The 22,278-nt window shown below is 59.9% G+C and overlaps 2 protein-coding genes across 2 annotated transcripts in view; both read right to left on the reverse strand.

Moving 5' to 3' along the window:
• STK32B (serine/threonine kinase 32B) overlaps nucleotides 1-22,278 on the reverse strand; it is a 616,411-nt gene that overhangs the window by 89,605 nt on the left and 504,528 nt on the right. The gene's annotated exons all lie outside the window — the stretch shown is intronic.
• On the reverse strand, nucleotides 797-20,690 carry WFS1 (wolframin ER transmembrane glycoprotein). Its single transcript, XM_081133134.1, has 8 exons — nucleotides 20,522-20,690; nucleotides 15,277-15,509; nucleotides 10,874-10,956; nucleotides 10,129-10,273; nucleotides 8,813-8,983; nucleotides 8,072-8,152; nucleotides 6,188-6,336; nucleotides 797-3,334 (listed from the first exon to the last, which is right to left on the reverse strand). Exons 2-8 carry the CDS (start codon nucleotides 15,506-15,508, stop codon nucleotides 1,529-1,531), a joined length of 2,667 nt encoding a protein of 888 aa, XP_080989260.1. The 5' UTR covers nucleotide 15,509; nucleotides 20,522-20,690; the 3' UTR covers nucleotides 797-1,528.

Genomic DNA, 22,278 nt, shown 5'->3' on the forward strand with positions numbered 1-22,278 from the left:
TGGCTCCTGGTCACAAAGGGGCATGTGATGGAGGAAGCACAACTTGGGGTCCAAAGCCTAATCCAGAGCAAACCTCACTAGACCAGCCCCTCTGCTCCAAGCACAGGCGGCTCTGCCGGGGTGCCTGTGAGCACAGAGTGGTGGCCCGGGGACAGGGACAGGCAGACCTCAGTCCAACCCTGGCTCTGTTGCTAACGTGCTGTGACCTCCTCCCCGAGCCTGTTTTACTCCCTGGGGTTCTGTGGTTCAGGTTGTCACTGCACCCCTCACACAGGGTTAGGATCGGATGTCATCTGTGCTGGCTCAGGAAGTGCCAGTGGCCTCTCGCCCCCAACAATTAGTGGTGAGTCTGGGGGGCAAAGCTGAACTGTGATGCATTTCGTGGCCTCAGATCTTCATGATCAGAGCTGGGGTGGGGCTGCCCTCGGGATGCGGGGCTGCAGCCAGACTGTCCGGCCTTGACCACGGGCCATGGTCTCACAAACCATGAATAACCACTTACACGCTATTTCACCAGTGATCTAGTTCACAAATAATCATGACCACGCGTGTTTCAGATGTAGTAGACCTGAGCGGACGGCTGGGCGGTCGTGGTCACTGTCGCCATGGCGATACAGGGCCCTGGCCTGGAGGTGGTGCCAGGTCTGCTCACTGGCAGGCGGCCCATCTACTACTGAGAACGTCAGTTCTGCTCTTCGTAACACAAACCACACTTGCACTCAATTCAGCACGAGCGCAGATACCTGCTGAGTCTTGGGCACCTACGAGGAAGGGCTCCTTTTACACGAGAGGAGACGACAGGTTTCAACACAGGCTTTATTTCGGCTGCTTCAGGACCTTGCTTTCCGCTCTCCCTTACGGAACATGGCCAAGCTTTCCTAAGGGCTGGAAGGGACGCGCCAGGTCCTACTTCCCAGTCCTGGTGGATTCAGGCGTCTGAGACTCTCACACTCACCCACCACCCACCGGACAGTGCGTGAGGCAAGCTGTGGACCCAGAGCTTGGCGTGGACATGCTGTGCCCAGAGCCGCCGCTTCTCTGCCTACAGTGTGGAAGGACTCGGGCAGGGCCTTGACCATGTGACAGCTCAGAGGGCCCTGGGGACTGGCACACAGCTGTCGAGGCTTAGCAGTCACCAAATAAATAAGTGTCACGTTGAGTTTACACAGCAGCACAGTCAAACACAAATCCACACAGGCGTGAGTAAGGGGCCAGTGCTCGGGGGCCGGGAGGGAGGCTGTCACTCAGTGCTTCTCAGGACAGAGTTGTCCAGCCCAGCGAGGGCTTCACTCTGAAATGTCCGGGCGGGGTCAGGACTGCGCATGCAATTCCAGCAACGCTGGGCATTCCAGGCAGCGGAGTGGAAGCGGGCGGCGCTCAGGGGGTGACCAAGGGCCCCGCACGTGCACACGTGAGCATACACACACTCACACGCACTCAGTGTCAGCGTCGCGCCACCTGGCTGGGCAGCCACACGGGAGGAGGGTCCCGACAGCCACCTGCCCGGACGCCTCCGGCTGGGCCACGCTCACACGGCCGACAGGAAGGGGAAGAAGAAGAAGTCGAAGGCGAACTTCGTGGCGCTGTGCACGGTGCTGCGCCAGTCCTGCTCGATCTTCACGTGCCGCCGGGCCGCGGACAGCTGGGCCATGCAGTTGAGGCAGCTGATGGCCTTGAGCTCAAAGACGGGCCACTTGCTGCCCAGGCGGCCCTCCAGCACAGTGCTGAACTCGATGAGGCTGCCCTGGCGCAGGTGCAGCAGCACGTCCTTGAACTCGCTGCTGGCCCGCAGCACGATGTCCTTGGTGACGTCATCCTCCTCGGGGCCGCGGGGGCCGTTGGTGCCGAAGGGCATGCCCACCGTGATCTCGAACTTGTAGCGGTCGAACTTCTTGATGTGGCAGGGGTGCTTGGCCAGCAGCTTGAGGCGGCAGAGCTCCTCTTCGGCCGTGGAGGCGCTGCCCGGGCTGCAGGCGGGGTAGGCCTCGCCATACAGGCAGCGCATCCAGTCGCCGACGACGAACGGGAGCATGTTGATGGCCGACTCGGCACTGTTGTCGATGTCCGTGACCCGGACATACTTGAAGCGGCCCGTCCAGGTGACGCGGTGGCCCTCCAGGTGGCTGCAGAGGATCTGGGTGCGCGCCATGTTGGTCTCCTTCCAGGCCCGCGGCCCGCACAGGAAGCCGTACTGCTGCCAGGTGAGGGTGGAGTTGTACACCTTCATGCCCTCCGAGCGGTACACGTAGAACCAGCAGAACAGCACGATGGCCGTGATCCACACCAGGATGAGCTTGACGATGGAGCTCCGCGTCAGGGACTTGACCATGCCCACCACGGACAGGTTGGCCTTGGTCCACCAGCGGAAGAGCAGGGGGATGCTGCAGACCGCCATGGTGACGGCGATCTTGGTGAGCTCCAGCGACAGGAACCAGAGCGCAAACTTCACCAAGCCCATGAGCGCCAGGCCGGCCACCAGCACCGGGAGCGCGAAGAGGAAGAGGAAGTAGCCGATGGAGGCGCGGACCAGCCCCAGGCCGGTGGACTCGAGCAGGATGACCACGGAGAGCTCGCACCACATGAAGCAGACCAGGTAGGGAACCAGGTAGCAGTAGGTGCCCTTGAAGGCCCGCAGCTGGGCCATGCGGAAGAAGAGGAAGAGCAGGTAGACGTAGAGCAGGCAGGGCAGGCTCACGTTCAGCACGACCAGGTGGCCGACGGGCACGGTGACCAAGGTCTGGCCCAGCAACTTCAGGTAGCGCCAGTCGAAGGGCAGGGTGGGCAGGAGGGAAAGCAGGCCGGCGGCCACCTCGGTGACCAGGGCCTGCCGGGTGTAGGGCTCGGCGGAGGTGCTGAGGCTCATGTAGCTGGCGACAGTGAAGAAGACGGACACCACGGCCAGCTCGGAGCAGGGGATGCAGTCCTTGCTGGCGATGGGGAAGGAGAAGACCACAAAGACGACGGACAGCAAGAAGTAGACGTAGGGCTCCAGGTGGTTCCAGCCGAAGTTCGCCTCGGCCTGCTCCACGTCCAGGTTGGGCTCGAAGCGCAGCAGCAGGTTGGTGAGGGCGCGGAAGCTCTCCCAGGCCTTGCTGTCCTGGAAGACCTTGAGGGTGCAGATCACCATGGAGACGAAGGACAGGTAGAAGACGACCAGCGGGACGCAGAAGGCAAAGAAGTCGATGGTGAGGTTGCTGATGATGAAGAAGACGAGCAGGGCGTTGATGTGGTGGGTGGGGACCACGGTGCTCAGCCAGTGCATGCCCACCCGGGAGGCCATTTCGATCAGGTACTCCTTGATCTCCATGACCGCGTGCAAGGGGTACTTGACCACCTGCGGGGAGGGGGAGACGATGTCAGCGCCAGGACAGGAGGCCTCTCGCAGTCACCTCGTTACTCCCTGGAGTCAACCGCCCAGCGGTGGGCAGAGTGAGCGAGACGCCCCGGCTGCTTCCCACTGCTGGGCCCTCTGTCCAAGCGGTCTTCCCACCCGTAACACGCTCTCCACGTGGGAACAGCCTCCCCACGCTCTGCAGTCACTCCCACCCAGTTCTGGGTCCTGACCACCTCCTCTGGGCCCCTGGAGCCCATCGCCTACTCCTGTCCCGCCAGTGCCTGACGCTGACCTTCTGCCACAGTCTCCAGACTCACGCATGCCGGTCTCCCTGTGGGATCCCAGTGCCTGGAGGAACCTGCCCTGCGCGCTCTTCCCTCCCCAGGGGGTCTCGCGCTGTCGGGACAACAGTGCCCTGGGCTGCCAGAAATGTCTCCTCCCCCCTGTGCCTCGGCTCCCCATCCACCGAGGGGGGCGGAACCAGTACACCACCAGCCCACACTGGGCTCTGAACGGTCCCAGGAGTGGCAGTGGGAGCAGGAACTCCAGAAAAGAGTCTGTGGACGGAAGGGCAGGGGCATGGCCACCTCTACTAAGTGGAGATGATCCAACTGCAACAGGCCCAGATGGGATGCGTTCACGGGTGTCAGGGGACCTAAGACCAGTCACCTGCCACCACCACCCCTATACACACCCGTCCACCCCATCCCTCTTAGAACAGGCACAACCCCGCACGACTACATTCAAATGCAGCCCCTTCCCTGCCTTGGGTCTCAGTCTCCCAACGTGCACCCAGGGCAAAGGGCAGAGGGAACCCCTGGCCTTGACCTCAGCAGAGGAGGAAGGAAGGGCTGTGGGGAGGTGAGCTGGCACAGCGCCCCCAAGCGTCTGGCGCTTTCCCTCTAATCTGAAATCCCACCCTAATGTTCAGAGCCATTCATGCGGTTTTGTTTTGTTCTGTTTTTTGCCTGTGAGGCCACACAATCCCATGGTTGAGAGAACTTTTAAATGACAACAGAAGTTCTAGAACAGGGGGTCCACGGGAGTCCGGCCTTTGCCTGCACACTGGTGCCCCAGCTGCAGCGACAGGCAGGTCTCTCCTTGCAGGGTCCCAACTCTGCCTCCTGGAGCCCCGCCCAGCCCCATGCCTTGCGGTCTACCAAACTCTGAGGTTAAAAACATCTTCCACAGAGAAAGTCCAAACAAATGAAAACATGCTCTTCTTTGATCAGGGAAGAAATTTTAAAAGACGAGTAGGGAGTCGAATTCTGTAAAAGGGCAGTGACAAGTGCTCCGGCCAGGTCCGAGGTTGTCAGCCGCTCCCGACATGAGAAACCAAGACCACAGAGTGTCACAACCAGCAGCTTCCCAAAGAGCCCGCCTGGAACTAACTAGGCCCAGGAAGCTGCGCTGGACAGCATGCTGTAGGCCTGAGGGAAACACTCGCAGGCTGCACTCTGCAATCATCTGTAAAGTCCGCTGGGGTTTTAGAATATACTGCACTTATTTTCAGGTGGGTCTCATCTGTCACAAAGGCTGGAGAAGCAAAGTGCTTGCAGCCTGGGACATTCTAAGGGAGGTGTGCCAGCTCACGAGGTGCCTGCCACTGTTCCCTTCAGAGGCAGGAGACCCCTGAGCACCCGTCCGTTTCTCTGCTCTCTGAGAGGCTATTAAAAGCTGGGACAGCTTTCAGCTTCAGAAGGCACCTGCTATGATTCATCATCTCTTCTGCAAAGGACTTTTAATGAGAAAACCTGTGAAGGACTCCAAGACCTCTGACAGCTTCGATACACAGCCTGTTTATTTTTCGTCAGAAATACACACTTTACACTTCTCTTCCCAAAAAAGGACTTAAGAGATTTTACAGCACTGTGCTTGCTGCTCGTAAGGGAGGTTCACACCAGAGAGCTCTGGTGAGCAGGCATTACCAGCCATCACCCGGGACAGTGCAGACTAGGACCCCCAGACCATGGCCACCCGGGTTGTGGTCTCCTCCAAGAACCATAGTAAGCACCCGCCTTTCTCCTTGAATGTCAATAAGGACACTCGTGGCATCACTCTACGAACACGTTTGGGCCCAGGCCTGCCTCTGCACGGACCTTCTACAAAAGCCATGACCTCCCTGATCAAGTTCTTCAGCCGCCCTGGCCCTGCATCTCAGAATCGTCCCCTGGACATGCCACCTGTCCCTGGGGGACTCTCACTCAGCCATCAGCCGTGAGCATGGCTGTCATGCCTGCTGCCCTGGCCTGGCACCACACCCAGGCTCCCAGGAGCGCATACACCGAGATGTCTCCAATATGGGGACTTCAGTCAACTTCCTGTCCCCCACTCCTACCCTCTGGGCTGAGTCCCCTCTACCACACCAAGAGACTCTTGGGTGACTAACGCTGGGCCTGGTGATGATGTGTCTTCCCGAGGCCCCTGTACTGGCCAACCTATCTGGGTTGCGCAGCCAAGCTTCTGGAAACCTGCTCTCTGCAAAGTGACCAATGGGCCCACATGACTCAGCCCGTGAATGAACTGGGGTAAATTGTGAGAGGGCAGCGGGGCCACCTGTGTGTCTGTAACTGAAGCCTCAGCCACAGGCCAGGAAAGCAAGGCTCACCTCCTCGCCACTCTGCACGCCCCACCTCTCCCTGCCCCGCAGACCTGGGGAAGCGGTGCCCCGTGGGGCCTCCTGCTCCCCTGGGCACCAGCTCTGTTCTGGGGGGAAGGCACCTCTGAGGAACCAACCTCCGTCCTGCACTGTAAACGAACAGTTTCCAACGTGACGAAACCTAAACCAAAGCAGAACGGCAGTGCTGGCACCACGCTCCGCCCGGGAGGCAGGGGGCCTGGCCGTGCGCTCACCTTCAGGTGCAGGGGCAGGTCGTCGGGGCTCTTGCCGCCCAGCTCGTCGTCGTCGTCGTCGTCTTGCAGGAACAGGTTGGTGGGGATGACGCCCTTGGCGTACTTCTTGGTGATCTCCACGAAGTCGTCCAGCGCGATGTAGTTCTTGGCTGAAACACGAGAGAGCACGGCATGGCGACCCCCCGCAGCGCAAGCACGCCGTCACCCGTGTGACGGGCAAGGCGGAGACGGGCTCCGAAGCCCTTCCTCTGTCCTGGGCGGGGGGCGAGGACCCGGCCGACGAGAGGCAGACAGGGCTGCGGAGTGCGGTCTCCCCTGCCGCCTCCTCACCTCGGCGACAGGCTGTCCCTCTCTCAGCTCTTCATCCCAGGGTCCACTGCCCTCGAGCCCAGCTCAGATACCAGCCTCAGCACCTGTCTGCCACCTTCTCTCCCTCAGCTCTAGCTCCTCACAGCACTGGTAGCAGCTGCCAGCCACCTACCAACCCCTCCAACACACACCCACCGAGAACCCATATGCACTGAGCATGTCCTGAGCCTGGGAAACGTGTGGAATGGGAACTCAGCAAACCCAGCGTGTGCCCAAGTCTGGGCTCTCAGTCTAGCAGAGGCGTCACGCCCTGCTGCACCCAGAGCTGTGTCCATGTGGAGCGCTCCTCTGGCTGGCAGAGGGCACCGGGGGTGGGGTGAGCAGACACGAGCCATCACAGTTATGAACAGGCTGCCAGACACACAGGGCTGGCCCTGCCTGGCCTGGCGTACACCAGGTGTTTGCCGAGGCCTCCTGTCAGAGGGGCTGCGTTTCAGGTGCAGGGCACAATGCCAAGCGACAGTAACAACGAAAGCAAACAGGGTCTGGACTGCGGGGCGGGGTGCTCACTGATACAGGGTCGGGGAAGTCAAGGGCAGCACCTGGGATGCCTGGGTCACTAGAGAGATGGAGCCTCCCAGGGCAGAGCCGTGTAGCTAGGAGAGACAGTAAACCACGTGATGACCCTCAGGAGTGACCGGTGCAGCAGACAGGACACTGGGAGGTACAGTGCTGTGCCTTCCCAAACAGGGAGCACAGTTTCTGTGTCCCTGTCACCCACGGCCTGCAGAGGGCCCCTCGCACTCAGTGTTGGATTTGCCACCAGAGCTCCAACACTCTCCAGACATTTCTTACCAGCGTGTGGGAGAATGGGAAGTGTGTCCCCTCGACACAAAGCCCTCCCTCGCCCCCACCCTGATGCAACAGAAACCCCTGGGAACTCTAACATGACCACTGCTGTAAGAAGGGGAGACTGAGACCCAGACAGGTCATGTGAAAAGTGGTGGCCGACCTGGGAGAGGACCTTCCCATTAGTGCTGAGCAGTCCTAGGTCCTCCCACCCACCATGTCTCCTCCAGGATGAGATCCCAGAGCTCTGAGACCAAGAGTCCACCCACGTGCTGGGCGCTGCACAGAGAGGAAGGCACCTGAGCTTCCAGAGCCCCCAAGCCTCCATCCCCTCCCCCACCATGCACGTTCTGCCCTACACCCGACAGCCCACGCTGGGTGCAGAGCCCCCACTCTCCCTGCTGGGTGCCCCCTGGTTCGTTCCACCTGCCAGCTGCCACCTCCCCCTTGCTGACTTGCTCAGGCCCACAATGTGCCCAGGCCCCCATGTTTCTCTGTCTTGCAGGGACTGGCATGCTGACCTCTCTGCTGTGTCTGCCTTCTCGCTAAGGGGTGTACTCCCACTTGGCAAGGCCCAGGTCCCAGTGCCCAGAACTGACATCCATCAGGCCTCATCCTAGGGGCCCAAGCCTGGACCCTGAAGGACAGAGTAGACTTGGGGTGTGGGGCGCCAGGCACGACAGCATGGGGAGCTGCCACAGGGGGAGGCAGGACAACTGTACTCACATTCACTGCTGACCAAGCGCTCCAACACCCGCCTCTGCTTCTGCAGCGACTTGGGGATAGGGCCTGGCTGTGCCCCTCCATCTGTAGGGGGCAGAGAAGATTGGGGATCAAGGTGGGCGGACTGTCCCCTCATGCTCTGCAGCACTCCACAACAAGCTGTGCACTCCTGGGGGTCCCCGAGTTCGGGGCCGCAGGGCCTGGAGCCTCCACTGTAGGGGCCACTTCTCTGGGCAGCTGCCTCCTAGCCTCCACCCACTAGGGTGACTCAGTGCCCTCCTGGGCACAGCTCAACCCCTTTATGGATGTAGTTGCAGCACTGGACACGTCAAGACTTCTGGTCAGCATGACCTGTCCCTGAACACCTTTGCTGGCATTGTCTCTTGCTATGACCCTCCCCTGGAATAAACCATAAGCTCCCAGGAGGCCTTTCCTGGGTGTCCCAGTGGAGGGGGCAGCACATGGGGATGGGGCTGGGCCACTGCAGGGGTCTCTGGGGCTCCGGGGGTGGCCCCAACTGTCATATCAAGCATGTCTCTCAGGGTCCCTACCCGAGCCCCAGGAAGTGTCCTTGAGCACAGGAGGATGTCCCCAGAAGGACCCTCCCTAGGCCTATGGGAGATCCATGCTATCCCCAGGTCCCCGGGGGCCCCTTGTTAGGCTCCCAGAGCCCCCATGGGCTCCCACAGGGGAGCCCCAGCATCCTGGCAGGAAGGCCCCCACCACCCCCAGGGAGGCACGTACGGTGCTCGTTGACCTGGTCGACGTTCTCCAGCAGCTCGGACACGGCCACCTGCTTCTTCTTCTTGGGGTTGAGCTTCCAGTACATGACCAGGGCCGCCTTGCGCACTGCCCGCTCCAGGTCAGTCTCGGAGGAGAGCTGCCTCACCTCCTGCTCGTTCTCGGAAGTGATGCCTGAGGGATAGGAGGTGTCAGGGCTCGCCCCGCCCCTCTGGGACTCTTGAGTGGCGCTCTGAGCCCTGGTGGCTCTTCCTGAGGGGGCCTGGCAGGGACTCATGCAAGGGGCTCCCCAGGCCCCTTGGTTACCAGGGCAGAAAAGGATACCCATTTATAAAGGACATGGGGCCTCAGTCCCTGTGGGCACCCCCTCTCCAGAGGAGAGGCTGACCAACTCCAGCAGACACACCAAGTGGCCATCCTGTCTTCCTGGCTCACTCCCCTTACAGCCCCCGTGGTCCTTGTCCGGACCTGGCTCCCTCATGGCCTCTGGGAACTGCTAGCTCTGACTGCTCGCAGTGTGGGCCGTACTGACCAGCTCCGGCCAGCGTGAGGCGTTCCACCTGATCCAAGAAGGAGGCTGGGGCCATGGGAAATTCTGGCTAACAGACCACCACCAATTCCGTGCTTTCAAAGCATCAGCCCAATTTCCAAGGAGAACAGATTCTGTATAAGCGTAACTCTGGACACAGGATACCAACCAGAAGGAAATGCAGCAAACTGTAGAGTACTTTTCCCTGGGTTTCAGGGTTGTGGCTAATTTGTGTCTTTACGTTTTCTATGACAAGCATAAAATACTTCTATAATCTGAAAAAGGAGCCATTAAAAAGGGCATTTATAATGCACATATCCATCTTTCTCTGAGGCCTGAACCCTCGGGAAGTGGGCTCCTCCATGACCCCAGGGCCCGAAGTCTCCCAAAGGTGGGCAACATGACAGTGACCACATGTGGCCAGGCCATCCCGGCTGCCCAGACCCCCTCCCGGCAGCGAGTGCCTGAGGTGTCTGCTATGGCACTTCCCCCTCTGCCGCAGGGAGCACCTGCACCGGCTGTGGGGTCCACTCCCCAGTCCGATGGGAGCCCTGAGGGTGTCGCCTGTAGGTGCAGACAGGAGCTGAGGAGTGAGTTCAGCTTCCACGTCAAAGGCCCCAGGGGACCCCTCCTAGAGTCTGTCTAACGCCAGAGCCTCTGCCCAAGGAGAGTAGAAATCAGGCGTATTTCTCATGGCCTGCGTCAGGCTCCTGCTGCCACTGTCTCAGCTGTGACTAAACAAGCAGCACCGCACCCCTCGGGCAGTGGCTCCAGGCCCCACCGCACCCACCTTTCCTGTCGGCCAGGCAGCGGCGGAGCAGCTTGACGGCCTCGCGCCGGCCCTGCTTGGCGGCCAAGGTCAGCCAGTCCACGGCCGTGCAGCTGTTGAGCTCCTCGTCCTGCTCTCCCGCCAGCTGCAGGTAGCGCTTCCCCACCTGCCAGGGACGCGAGTCAGGCCACCTGCGCACAGTGGGACTCCTCCTCCACCTAGCTCCTGACCTGACCCCCGCTGCCCCCCCTCCCCCCCAGCCCACAGCCTCGGGCTTCCTGGACCCTCCCGGCCATGTTCCAGGCCAGCCAGCCTCCTTTGTCACCCAAGCCAGGAAAAAAGGTGGCAGGAACCGGATCCCACTGGTGTCTGCACTAGGCTGGGTGCCGTAGGGCCCTCAAGGTGCTCGCTCCTCAAAGACATCAGGAGGGTGTGGCACCCCCTCCACGGATGCAATGAGAGTGGGGGTGGGGCACCAAGGATGGGCACGAAGCAGGGAAGGCATCCTGGAGGAGGTGATGCCCAAGACCAGGTGTGAGGTGTGAGCAGGACACAGGAGAGTAATTCGAACCTCCCCAAAGGGTTGGCAGGAACGACCGGGCAAAGAAAGACAGTAAAAGGGGGCCAGGCACATGGTGGGTGCCATCATGTTGGTCCCCACTCCCCGTTCACACAGCACTGACCTCCGTGGCCATGGAGCTCTCGTCCAGGCCTGCTGTTCTGGGGGCCATGGCCTGAGCCCCCAACCAGACCCTGCGGTCCTCACCTCCGTCTGTGCCTTGGGGTCCCCTGCCTTGGCCTTCTCCAGGACTTCTTCAAAGGGGGTTTCCACATCTCCCTTTGAGGGCCCTTAACAAGGGAAATAGAATGTCACGAAGAGGGTCCCTGCTGCTCAGACGTCTAGAGGATGGCAGGACCCACTCAGACCTGAAGCGCGCTTCTCTGTGAAAACCCAGGTCAGGAGGCGAGAGAAGGTGTGGCGAGAATGTCCCGGGGAGCCCCCTAAGGAGCAAGGACAGCGGCCCGGGGAGTTAGCTCAGTCTCCGCTAGGTCTCTGGTGGGCACGGGGGGGCGGGGGGGGACGGGACGAGGCCACAGACCCAAGTCCCGCCACTGCCCGCAGCTCCCTGCTGCAACGGCAGCTCTGAAGGCCCCCCACCTAAACGCCAAACCTGCACCCAATGCCCAACCCCCACAAACCAAAGGCGTGTTTTCCGAGGCTGTAGTCTATACACACCCGGTTTTTGGGAGCCACAACCAGGGCGTGTGCATTTAGAGAGATCTGTATTTATAACAGTGGACTATAACCAATTTCCCATATTGGCCTGTGGTGAAACTTACATTTCAGGGGCTCAGAAATCCCACTGAGGGGACCAGTCAGGGTGCTGGGCCTCTCCTCTCCGCCAGGCCATTCGGTTACTCTCAGTTCTCCTTAACTTTATAAAAGGGGGCCACAAACCATCTGTGTGCACATTCTGGGGGTGCTATTCTCCCAGCAGATCCTTCAGGTGAATTACTGGGTCCAAGGGTCCAAATGCCACATGGCGCATGCTGTACTTTACTCCTAAAAAGTGAGCCCAATTCACAAAAGCACCATGTCCACTACACAGTTTCACTCTAACCTCACTGGCAGTGGGTCACGTAACAACCAAGTTTCTGAAAAACCCAGTTTTACCCACCCCTTTCTTTGATTTACACAACCAACACTCAGGGGCCAAGCCCCACTGCACACCTTGCCCCCGTCCATCGCCACTCCCCACTTTGGCAGGTAGCGCAACATCTCGCAATGACACCTGGATATGACTGCAGCATTGCTAACCACATAGTAGGCGCTTCTTAGAAATTAATAAACTTTCACTCTCTAGATGTTTCTGGAAACAAAGGGCAGAGTGAAAGGAAACAGGAACAGTCCCCATTAACACCGCCCGATGTCCAGCCCTCCGTTTGTTCATCCAGGCTCTGCCCGGCTCAGGGCCAGCTCTGTGGCAATGGTGCCTCCCACCCTGTGTTTAGGGCCCCAGAGTCTACAGGACACAGGATTCCAGGAGGAGGTGGCAGGGGCAGTGGCCTAAGGTTGACACACCTTCAAGGCTCGAAGGGGAGATCACATCCAGTCTAAAGAAGGCTCGGGGAGCTGAAGATGGCTCAAAGGGGAGGGTTCTTCACGGGACCTCAAGAAGGCACAGGCACCTAGCTTTCTTGGTGGACAGTCCTTGCCAAGTTCAGACTGGGTGTCCTCGCTGAGGTCCACAGGGGACTCACTGGCAATGGCTTCAGGCCCAGGATGGCTGCCCCTTCCCCAGTGCCCCCTGCATCCCCAAGATCAGGTCTCCTCCTGGGTGCTGGCCAAGGACTCAGACTAAGGGCAGAATGCAAAGCCTGGGGGCTCCAGGTTGGGCCCCTCCCTCAGGCTCACAGGGAGGGAGTGCACAGGCAGAGAAACCCTACCGGTGTGAATTGCCATCAGCATCAAAGTGCTGCGTGTCCAAGCAAGAGCAGTTTTCAAGGCAACCTGACACCCAGCCAACAGGAGGGTTTATGGAGAAGGAGGCACTGTATGAGGTGCTGGTCTAGAGCTGGTGCTCACGAGAACTGAGCCTTGAAGTCCCACTTGGCCTGGCTAACCCTGGACCCCACACTTTGACTCCACGCCTGCCCAAGTGCCATCAACCTCACAACCCCTGTGCCCAGGACACCTGCACAGTCTCGTCCTCCTTCCCTTACATGCCCAGCATCTCCCCTCCTGTCCACTGCCCACTGTCTTGCACCTGGCTGGGCAGGTCCTTGGACAACACTGGTGGGACCACCTCCTGGCAGGCTGCACCCTCACCCAAGGGTTCCAGCCACCATCCCTGTGGTCCTGCGGGTGCCTGGCCTGGTGCAGACAGCTGGGAGGCCTCAGGGACTCAGCAGTCCTTTGGGCTGGTGAACCATTTGCTGTGACCCACCCCCCAGGGTCCCTGGAGGGCAGGCCTGAGCCTCCACCCCTGTTACCAGAGCCTGGCTCTGGGGGCCAGCCCTTGAGCCCGGGCTCAAATCTCAGCCATCTTTGCTTTGCTCATGCCCAGTGCAGTCCTCCCCTCCCCTCTGGGGCAGAACCAAACAGAAACCGCTTCTGTTTCCTGACCCCTTATCTGAAATGTACAGTCTGACTCGTCCTCTCAGGGCTGTTTTGCATCAGCCAGATTGAACCCAAGCCCAGCCCTGGTCTCTGAACCCTGCGGTTGGGAGGCATTTGTAGCTGGGTTGAGATTCCAGGGTTAGGCCCTGGCCCACACAGAGGCTTGGAGATAAAAGCAGAGAACTCAGAGGTCTCTAAAGGAGACTGACGATCAGAAGGGACCAAGCGGGTGCTAGCCCAGTGTGAACTGAGTAGGAAGCCTCGGCTGGCTGTACCGAGTCTGGAGGGCAGAGGCTCCGCTGGGAGGGCCGGGGTAGGAGAGGAAACTTGGGTCACCTTTCACTCAGCGGCTGGTCACTTGGACACGTCTGTGCCTCAGTGTCCTCATCTCTAAGTGGGATTAATAACAGTGCTCCCCTCCTGGGCTGCTGTAGGGGTCACATAAAGCCCTGAGGACAGGTGCTCACATAGGTGCGGGCCTCTGCACAGGGCCTCGCTGAGCCAGGGTAAGCGCCTCTGGCTGCGGCCTCTCTGTGGGAAAAACATGACAAAGGCTGGGTGAGCTGGAGAGGTGAGGTGAGCGTGACCAGGCGGCAGTGGGAGGCTGGGGCTTCCTTAACTCACACAGACCACCGGGGGGAAAATGTAGCCCATCTCAACTCAGCCTGAGAATAGGAGAGAGAAGTCATAGGGTCCCACCCCCTGGTGGTGGGGGAGATAAAAGAAAGCATCCCCCAAACATGCAAGCAGGCACACGTAGTTTGTGGCATAAGTCTCCCTCAGAGGACATAAAAAATCTGACACACACACACACAGTCCTGAGCTAATGTTATGGGGAGTTTAGTGGGGGTCATAAAACTGGATGGATGCACTAATGTGCAAGGGGTCGCCCTCAAGAGAAGGTCTGAACAGGACCTCAGTGAAGGAGCCAGGGCTAGGAGCATGCTTGGTGACATTCACGAAGCTTATCAAGTACCACAGCTCAATGGACAGCCAGTCTCTGTGCGCCACCAGGCAGGTGCCTGCAGGGTCGAGGGGTGGGACTCAGCAGGATTCCACAGTCACCGGCACTGGGGCCTGAGGAATGTTCGCCCACCGCACAAGGTCCCAGCACCTCATAAGGTCCCAGCAACCACACATGAGCCCAGCAACAGAGTCAGTGTGACTGAACCCACCTCACAGATGCAGAAATGGGCTGGGCAACTCTCTCAAAGGTACACAGGGCTAGGCCCACGCACCTAGTGCTCCACAGGCCCCAGGCCTCCCTCTGCTCCCACGAGACTGTGGACTCTTTGGGGCAGGTCTGACTCACCTATGCCTCCCACAGCCACTCAGGGCCACAGGTGGACAGAAGATGGACCAAACCCTAGCGCCCCTGCAATGTCAGCAGGCAGCCAGCACTGTGACCAGCTGCCCTCTCCCACCTGAGTCCTCACTGTCTCACCTCTGCTCTGAAGACACCTCCTGGGAAGGTGTGGGGAGTGGAAACCTGAGGAGTCCTAAGAACGGACTGGAGCGGCGACAGCTCTTAGCAGCCCAGCTTGGGATGGAGAACAGTGGTCAGAGGGAGTGGAGACCTGGGCTGGCCCCAGGCGCATTCCAGTATGGCAGCTGGCTCTGAGGGTGGCCACGTGGGGCCCCCAGACCAAACAGGGCTGCCTGACCATATGGCCCAGGAGTGGCCATGGGGGAGAGGGGACAACATGGGCTTCCCCGAGTGCTGCCCAGAGCATGGGACCAGAGCTGGGGGAGGGGAAGTCTTTCCCCCTTCACCTTCACAGTGCCTGGTGCGGAACCACCCCCAGCCCAGAGTGCAAGCAGGTTGGAGCTGGGCCATTTGATTATAAATAAAATAAGGAAACGTGGCATCTGCTGCCACCCATCTAGGGGCTCAGGAGCAAAGCTCACTGAGCAGGTGAGGGGTGAAAGGGCCTCAGTGAGTGGGGGGCCCTGAACCGCATGGAAGGACTCTGTGCTCACCCTGAATCCATGTAACATCCCCAGCGTGGGTTGAGGACAGTCCAGCTTCTCAGGCCTCCAACCCTTACCTGTTCCATCTGCTCTTTCTCGGCTCCTGGCACGAAGGGCCTGGGGCGCCGCTGGGGCCACTGAGTCTCCCACATCTGGTCCAGGTCCAACTTGGGGTCCAGGAGCTTGGGGTGCCCCATTCTTCTCCTGTTTCACTGAGGATGTGCCATTGAGCCGTGAGCGGGCCTGGGGCTGTGGGTGCGGCGAAGGCTGTGGGCTGGAGGGGCTTGGAGGGGGGGCGCTGGAGTCCATCCTGCTGGGGAGAAAAGCTGTGGGTCAGACACACCAGGACTAGCCCAGCTCAGCCCTCTTGTTTTTGGTTAAAAAAGGAGACAGCAAAGGGAACAGGGTGGGGCTGCCCAACATTCTCTACGTGACCTCATGCGGCATCACAACAGCTCCCACAAGACCGTGCCCACTTTACGGACAAGGAAATGGGGGGAAAAAACACATTCAAGGCCACCCAGCTCGACAGGTCCCAGAGTCAGGAGCTCAGGCCCTAACATCTGAGGCCTTGAGGCCCCACCTCAAGGGGCATGAGCCATGCAGCCTGGGTGCCCCCATCTGAGCAGAGGGATGATGACTGAAGCGAGGTGTCAACAAGATGCTCCACATGGAGCACGGGCGTGTCTGGCTGTGTGGGCTGGATGGCGGTCTCCACGACAGGTGTACCCCAAATCTGCGAAGGTGACCCGATTTGGAAAAGGGGATAATTAAAGATTTCAGATGAGGTAATCCTGGGTGTGGCTGAGCCCTAATCTAATGACTGGTGTCACTGCAAGGAGAGGAGGGAAACAGACACAGACAGGAGGCCACACGATGAGACTGGAATAATGCAGCTGCGACCCAAGGGACGCCCGAGTCACCAGCAGCCACCAGAACTGGAAAAGCCAGAAAGGACTCGCCCTCAGAACCCCCTAGAAGGAGCAGAGGGGAAGGGGGGATCCAAAGCTGGTGGGACCAGAATTTAGATCTGCCCAACTCCAGGCCAGAACCAAAGGACAAAGGTCTCAAGTGCCACCAGAGAGGAACAAACACACAGAAAAGCAGAGTGACGTAAGCTGCATGGTGGTCTGAGGACAGACGCCTGGAATAGGCCAGAGTGTGCAGACTCTAGGATCGGCTAATGACGGGGGATGGGCTCAGTCAGTCCAAGAAAGTGGCTGCACAGGCTGGGGGCAACATGGACACGACCACTGACACGGTTCAGACCATGGGGCCGAAAGCTGAACCTGGGGCCCTGGCTGGCTTCAGGGACATAACCCACTGAAAATGCTGGGACCATGTGTGCAATGTGTGGGGATCCTGTGAGGCTCTTCCTCAGACTCCCAGAGGACACCGTGCCCCTCCCAGACTCAAGGCCTATCCACCCTCTTCACTGAGATGAGGACACCGAGTGCCGGGCAGGCAAAGGCTCCCCAACCTGACCTGCCAGGGCTCCCTGCCCTGGGCTCTGTCCCCACAAGCTGTGCAGTCCTGAGCAGGCTTCATCCCTCTCTGCACCTCAGTCTCCTCAACTGTAAATGGGGACTACTGCCCCATGCTTGGGGCATTGTGAAGACCAAATGAGACCAAACTATGAGGTGCACAAGAGGGGCAAGGGTCCCAGACATCTCCGAACACCCAGCTCCCAGCACCCAGCCTGGTGGAGCAGGTGCTGACACAGGTTTCTGGAGGGTCTATAGAAATGAGCCATGTCCACCTCGTTCCCAGCTACACATGGGCCCCACAGGTCGGATCCGTGTCCATCAAAGACCCCTGCATGTTCCAATCTGGACACTCCTGCCTCACAGGGACTGAGCCCTTATTTTAAAACATCCCTCCGGGTGCGAACCAAAATCTCGATCAAGCCACGCAAATCTGCCTGGAGATCAAAGCAGTGCTCGGTCTGTTTCCAAACCCCAGGCTTCCAGGAACCAAACCAGAGGCAACTTCTGCAAAATTTGTCATTTAGTGGCATGTGCAGACCAAACTGAGTTTGCTCCTGGCTCTGGGTGGGACCTCAACTGTGACCCGGCACACACAGCCGGGCATATGCAGGCCACTGGCCAACCCAAAACGGCGTAACAGGCAGGACTCCAACCACAGGGGGCCATGTCCTACCTGGCCATCCTGTGGCTCCTGCCACCCCAGAATCAAGTGCCACCTTCTTAGAATGGCCAAGGGCAGCTTGCCCAAATGATAGCTGACTTACACCAAGCATTTGTGTCGCTAATGACGACAAACATGTTTCTGGCATGAGCTCTGTTCCCAGCGCTTCCCACAGACTTCTCGGGGTTCCTCGTTTCGCCTAGCAGGTAGGCAGTAATATCCTGGTGTTATGGATGGAGAAATGGCTCATCCTTCAACCCCTACCCCATTTCATGGATGGGGAAACATGGGTCCAGGAAGGTTTGACTCCTGCTAGAGGCCACACAGCTCAGGGTGAGAGCTGGAATTCCAACCTGCAAAACCTCGGCGAGTTTCTGAGAAAGGGGCCTCTGCAACCCGACCCCTCCCTACACTTTCTCTTCCAGGGTCCACTCTCTCTCAAACCCGGTGTTCCTCTACATCCACACGCTGCTAACCTCCATGCCTCTGCCCTGCGGAGCCCTCTTCCTAGTGTCTGTCACGCTATACTTCCCAGAATCGTCCAGAGAGGCAGTTATGAATGCTACACCCCCTCCATATGGTGCTACAGCTGTTAACAGCTGTATAGTGCATACGAACATTTAAATGTGGGGAAAATGTGTGTGTAACACTGTTAAGCAGGATCTACAGCAACATGCCATAGTAGCCTGAGTCTATTTAGGATGAAAACAAAGTTTATCTGCAGAAAAAGATAAAAGAAAATGCCTCCAAAAAGGTAAATCCTGACTATCTCTGGGTGGAGAGATTACAGGTGTTTTTACTTTATTCTTTTTCTAAAAGTATTTTCCCTAATTTTGTATAATGAATGTGCAAGGTTTTTGGAATTACAACAAAATGTTACTTTAAAATTTGTGACCAAGCTCTTAAGTGAGTGGCCCTGGGGTGGTTCCCAGGGCCTGGGAAGTCTGCTCCGGCTGAGCCCCCTGGCACAGGGTGGCTCCTCAAGACAAGGACACAAGGTCCTTGGAGGCTCCCATGTACCTATTTTTGCCCCAGGGTACTAAGGGCCAAACCAAGGAACATTCTCAAGTGCCAAGTTCACAGGAACAAAGGGGGAGTCACTGGGAATGTCCAGGGTAGTGACCATGGAAAGCCACACTATCTCCCCAGTGGCTAAGCACCCCCATACACCTGGCACCTGGTCTGCACTGGGCCCCATCCCATGCCAGGCACTTCTCGGGACTCCCTGCCCAGAGAGAGCTCCTGTGGGGCCGGCCTTGGAGAGCTCAGTCTAGATGTGAAGGACACCTAAAGAGAACTACAGAGTCAGAGCGTAGGGCCTCACTCAGCTGGAAACAGTGTCTGTCACCCAGAGGAAAGGGGGCGGGGTAGGGATTCTGGAAGAGGCCTGGACTGAGCCTTCAGGACCAGCAGGCCTGAGCCAGGCAAGGGTGGAGGAAGGGGGGTGTGGGGCATTCCAGCAGGGACTGCCCAGGAAAAAAGGCAGCGAGGGTGAGTGAGCCAGCACTGTGGCCAGGAGGGTGAAGGTGGCTGAGAAGTGATCTCTGGGGGAGGGGACACAGGAATGGGAGAAGAGGCTGTCTGGGTGGCAAGGGAAGGTCCTGAGGGCCTGGATGAGTGCCAGGTTTAGGACCAGAGGAAGTGCAGGCTGGTGCTGAGCAGGGAAGTGGCAGTTAACCATTGGGGCTATGTGGGGACATGATGGGAGCACCAGGAAAGGAGCCTGGCGGCCGTCCAGGGAAAGGTGAGGAGGCCTGGCCCAGCCCAGGCATCTGAGCACAGCTCTGGAGAGTCACCACCTGAATGGGAGAGGTGGGGAAGAGGGTGGCTGCATCTGCGGCTCAGGACTGGTGGTGCCACTTTCTGAGGTGAGGATGGGGGAGAAGAGAGGGGGTGGTATGAAGCACAGGGCTCCCTCTGCATTAGGATTCTTCTGGTCACCACCACTGCGGACCAGGGCTTGGTCTGTCCTACAGCATAGGCGTTTTGGGGGGCCAGGACTGGGCGAGGCTCCCCTCTGTGACCTGTCCCACCCTGGCTTGGGAAGGCAGAGGAGGCCTGGGCCTGACGCCCCTTCACATACTCTTCCATCCTGGGGAGGAAGGTGAGAGGCCGTGGGCCAGCCACGTCTGTGTCCACCTGCTGGGGGTGGGGGGGAGACAAAGGAGCCTCTGTAAAATCCCTGGTCAGCCGCCCCGGGGCTCCCAGGAGACTCCCAGGAGAGGACACTGGCCGGCACGGCCTCGGCTTCCAGAACCGCTCCCTCGCTGGGCTGCAGGGAGGTCAGGCGGCCAGCGCAGGGGTACCAGGGCCTCTGTGAGCGATGGACCCAGCGGAAGGGAAAGCCCTTCCCACGGGGCTGAACTCCAGGGGTCACTGTCCAAGGTGAGGAGAGGCGGGGCCGCGCCGCGCGGGCAGGTCACCAAATCCCCGAGGCCTCGGCCCGCGCGTGAAGTGGAGCTACGATCCCTACCCTAGGATGACCCGCGGAGTTCAGTACTGCATAGATGTGAGGTCCTTAAAATGCCCTAACATCAAGCCCAGCAGGGCTGGGCGGGATTTCCCGGGGAGCATCCATCTTTCAAAACAGAAACCGTTCCGGGGGGCCAGGGCCCCCCCTTCGCCAGGAGGAGTGGGGGAGGGGCAGCGCCCACGCGGGTTCCCAGGGGGCTGCTGCTGGGGCGGGCCGGTCCCACGGGGGCCTGAGCCCTCCCCTACCCCCTCGCGCCCCCTCGGGGCCCCGGCGCCCTCCCCCAGCCCGGCGGGAACCGAGGGCCGCCCGTCCCACCGGCCGCGGGGGCAGGGCCGTGACGGGGCAACTCGGGACGGGGCGGCCTCGCACCCGCCGGACCCCCGCCTTTCGGACCCGCTCTCGCCCCGCAACGGGGTCTCGCAGGCGTGCGGGGCTCGGAGCGCGCGGCGCCCCGCGATTCCCGGGGCGCTGGGGCTCCGGGGGCGCTCGCCCCGCTAGGCAGACCGCACCCAGGCAGGGGGCGCCGCGGAGCCGGGGGACCCCCGCCCTCCAAGTTCTGAGGAACTTGCAGGGGGTCCGCTGGTGCCAGCCGGCCCTCGGCTCCCACGGGGAAACTGAGGCCCGAGACGGGCGGCGACTCCCGGCGCCCCGAGTCTCTCTCCAACGCCCCGCGCGGCCGGCCCCGGTCCCCAAGTACTCACCCGCCCGCCAGGGGGCCGCACGCGGGCCGAGACGCTCCCGGGCCTCCCCGCGCGCGGCGAAGTTGTCGGAAGAAGCCGGACTCGCGGGGCCGAAGGGAAGCGGCCGGGACCAGCGGGCGGCGCCAGCTGCGGCGGGAGCCGGGGAGCCCGAGAGCCCGAGAGCCCGAGAGCCGCGGAGCCCCGCCCACCGCGCCGAGAGGGGCGGGCCCGGGGGCGGGCCCACAGGCCGCGCTCCACTCCTGACGCGGCTGGGGGGACGCGGCGCCGGATCGGCCCGCTGAGCGGCCGGCGCGCCTGTCAATCACTGCGAACCTCCGCCAATCACCGTGTGCCTCGCCTCGCCCTCGCCGACGAGTCCCCCGCGCGGCCAGACCGGAGGGCGGCGGGGCAAAGGGTCCAACCACGAAAGTTTCCGAGCGGACTCGGGCCTCGGCCCCGCCCCGCCCCGCCCCGCCCCGCCCCGCCCCGCCCCGCCCCGCCCCGGCGAGACCTCTGCCCTCCGTCTGCAGCAAGTGGTCGGGTGGACCCTTGGACTAAACTCGTGCCCCCTTTCGCCCGCCACTCTGCCCCCCAACTTCAGGGGGCCTCGCCGCTGCAGCATTAACGTGCAGGCTGAGCGCTCCCTCCGCGCCAGAGCGGCCGGGTTGCAAAAAGGTGCCCATTTAAATGCGTGCACGTAGCCATGGGTGGCTTTAAACGCACAGTCAAATGCACGTGGCAGTCACGGGGTAATCGTGGGGTGCGTCTAAGAATATATGTTAGCCCAGGGGGTGATGCGAGGCTCGCAGCTCGGAAACCCTCCTCCTTGGTCCTGCCCCACGTGTGAGAGGTGCGAAGGTCCACCCGTGCAACTGTGGGGCCCTTGAGACTGTGAGCCCCCAGCCCGTGGCCTGAGGGCCCCCAGCCTGTCCTCTGCTCCAGGTGGGGACCTCACAGCCAGCCTGAGCTCACAGCGGCTGCCAGGGGCATGTTACCAACGCCTAGGGAGCAAAGATTCCAGGTGCTTTTGGAGATGAGTTCTGGCCACTGCACACATACCCCCCCCCCCACGGGACATTTGTCAAAGCTGCATGGTTCCTGTCAGTCACCTCACTTGACCCCCCAGCTGCCCGCTGCACCCCACCCTCTCCCGTCTTCTCATCTAATACCGCGGGGCTCACAGAGGAAGGAAACTGGCACTGAGCGGCACCCCTCCTGCCTCAGGCTCGGTGTGGGGCCTCTCACGCCCTGAGGTTTTTCGTTTTACCCCAACGACCCAAAGAGGCAGGTGGCACTGACTCTCTTTTATTGATGAGCAAATTGAGGCTCCGACATAGATAGTTATTTCCCTCCTTATACTAATTACAGAAAATTTGGACAATTACAAAAAGTAGAAAGAAGAAAAAATTACTCAAAGGCTATTGCTGTTCACATCTTGGGGTCTCTGCGTATCTAAGAAAGGGTCTCCAAGAGTCGCTGGTTACACTGCATGTGTATGTGTGCGCGTGTGGCTGTTTCACTGGGGCAACATCCCTGTGATCCTGTGATCCCATGATCCCGTGATCCCTGTACATGTAAAGTCTTAGGAACAGAAGCATTGGATCCTGGTGGGCTTTTTCATAGCTAAAGATACATTTTACCAAAACATGTTTCTCAAAGTTGTTTGTAGTTTGCCTCTGAGGGACTTGGGGAATTACCATTTTTTTTTTTTTTTAAACAACTCTTTCCTAATATGGTAACTGAAAAATGGTCCCTTTGCTATTGTAATTTGATTTCCA

Source organism: Miniopterus schreibersii (genome assembly GCF_964146895.1).
Source record: "Miniopterus schreibersii genome assembly, chromosome: 1".
NCBI classification, from domain to species: domain Eukaryota; kingdom Metazoa; phylum Chordata; class Mammalia; order Chiroptera; family Miniopteridae; genus Miniopterus; species Miniopterus schreibersii.

What these genes read in the sequence shown, in the direction of transcription:
- WFS1 (XM_081133134.1), bottom strand. Translation starts at nt 15,508, where the DNA reads ATGGACTCCAGCGCCCCCCCTCCAAGCCCCTCCAGCCCACAGCCTTCG. An exon ending in AGAAAGAGCAGATGGAACAG is followed by an intron (nt 10,957 to 15,276) that starts GTAAGGGTTGGA and finishes TCCCTTGTTAAG; the next exon opens with GGCCCTCAAAGGGAGATGTG. An exon ending in CGACCAGGTCAACGAGCACC is followed by an intron (nt 8,153 to 8,812) that starts GTACGTGCCTCC and finishes TGCCCCCTACAG; the next exon opens with ATGGAGGGGCACAGCCAGGC.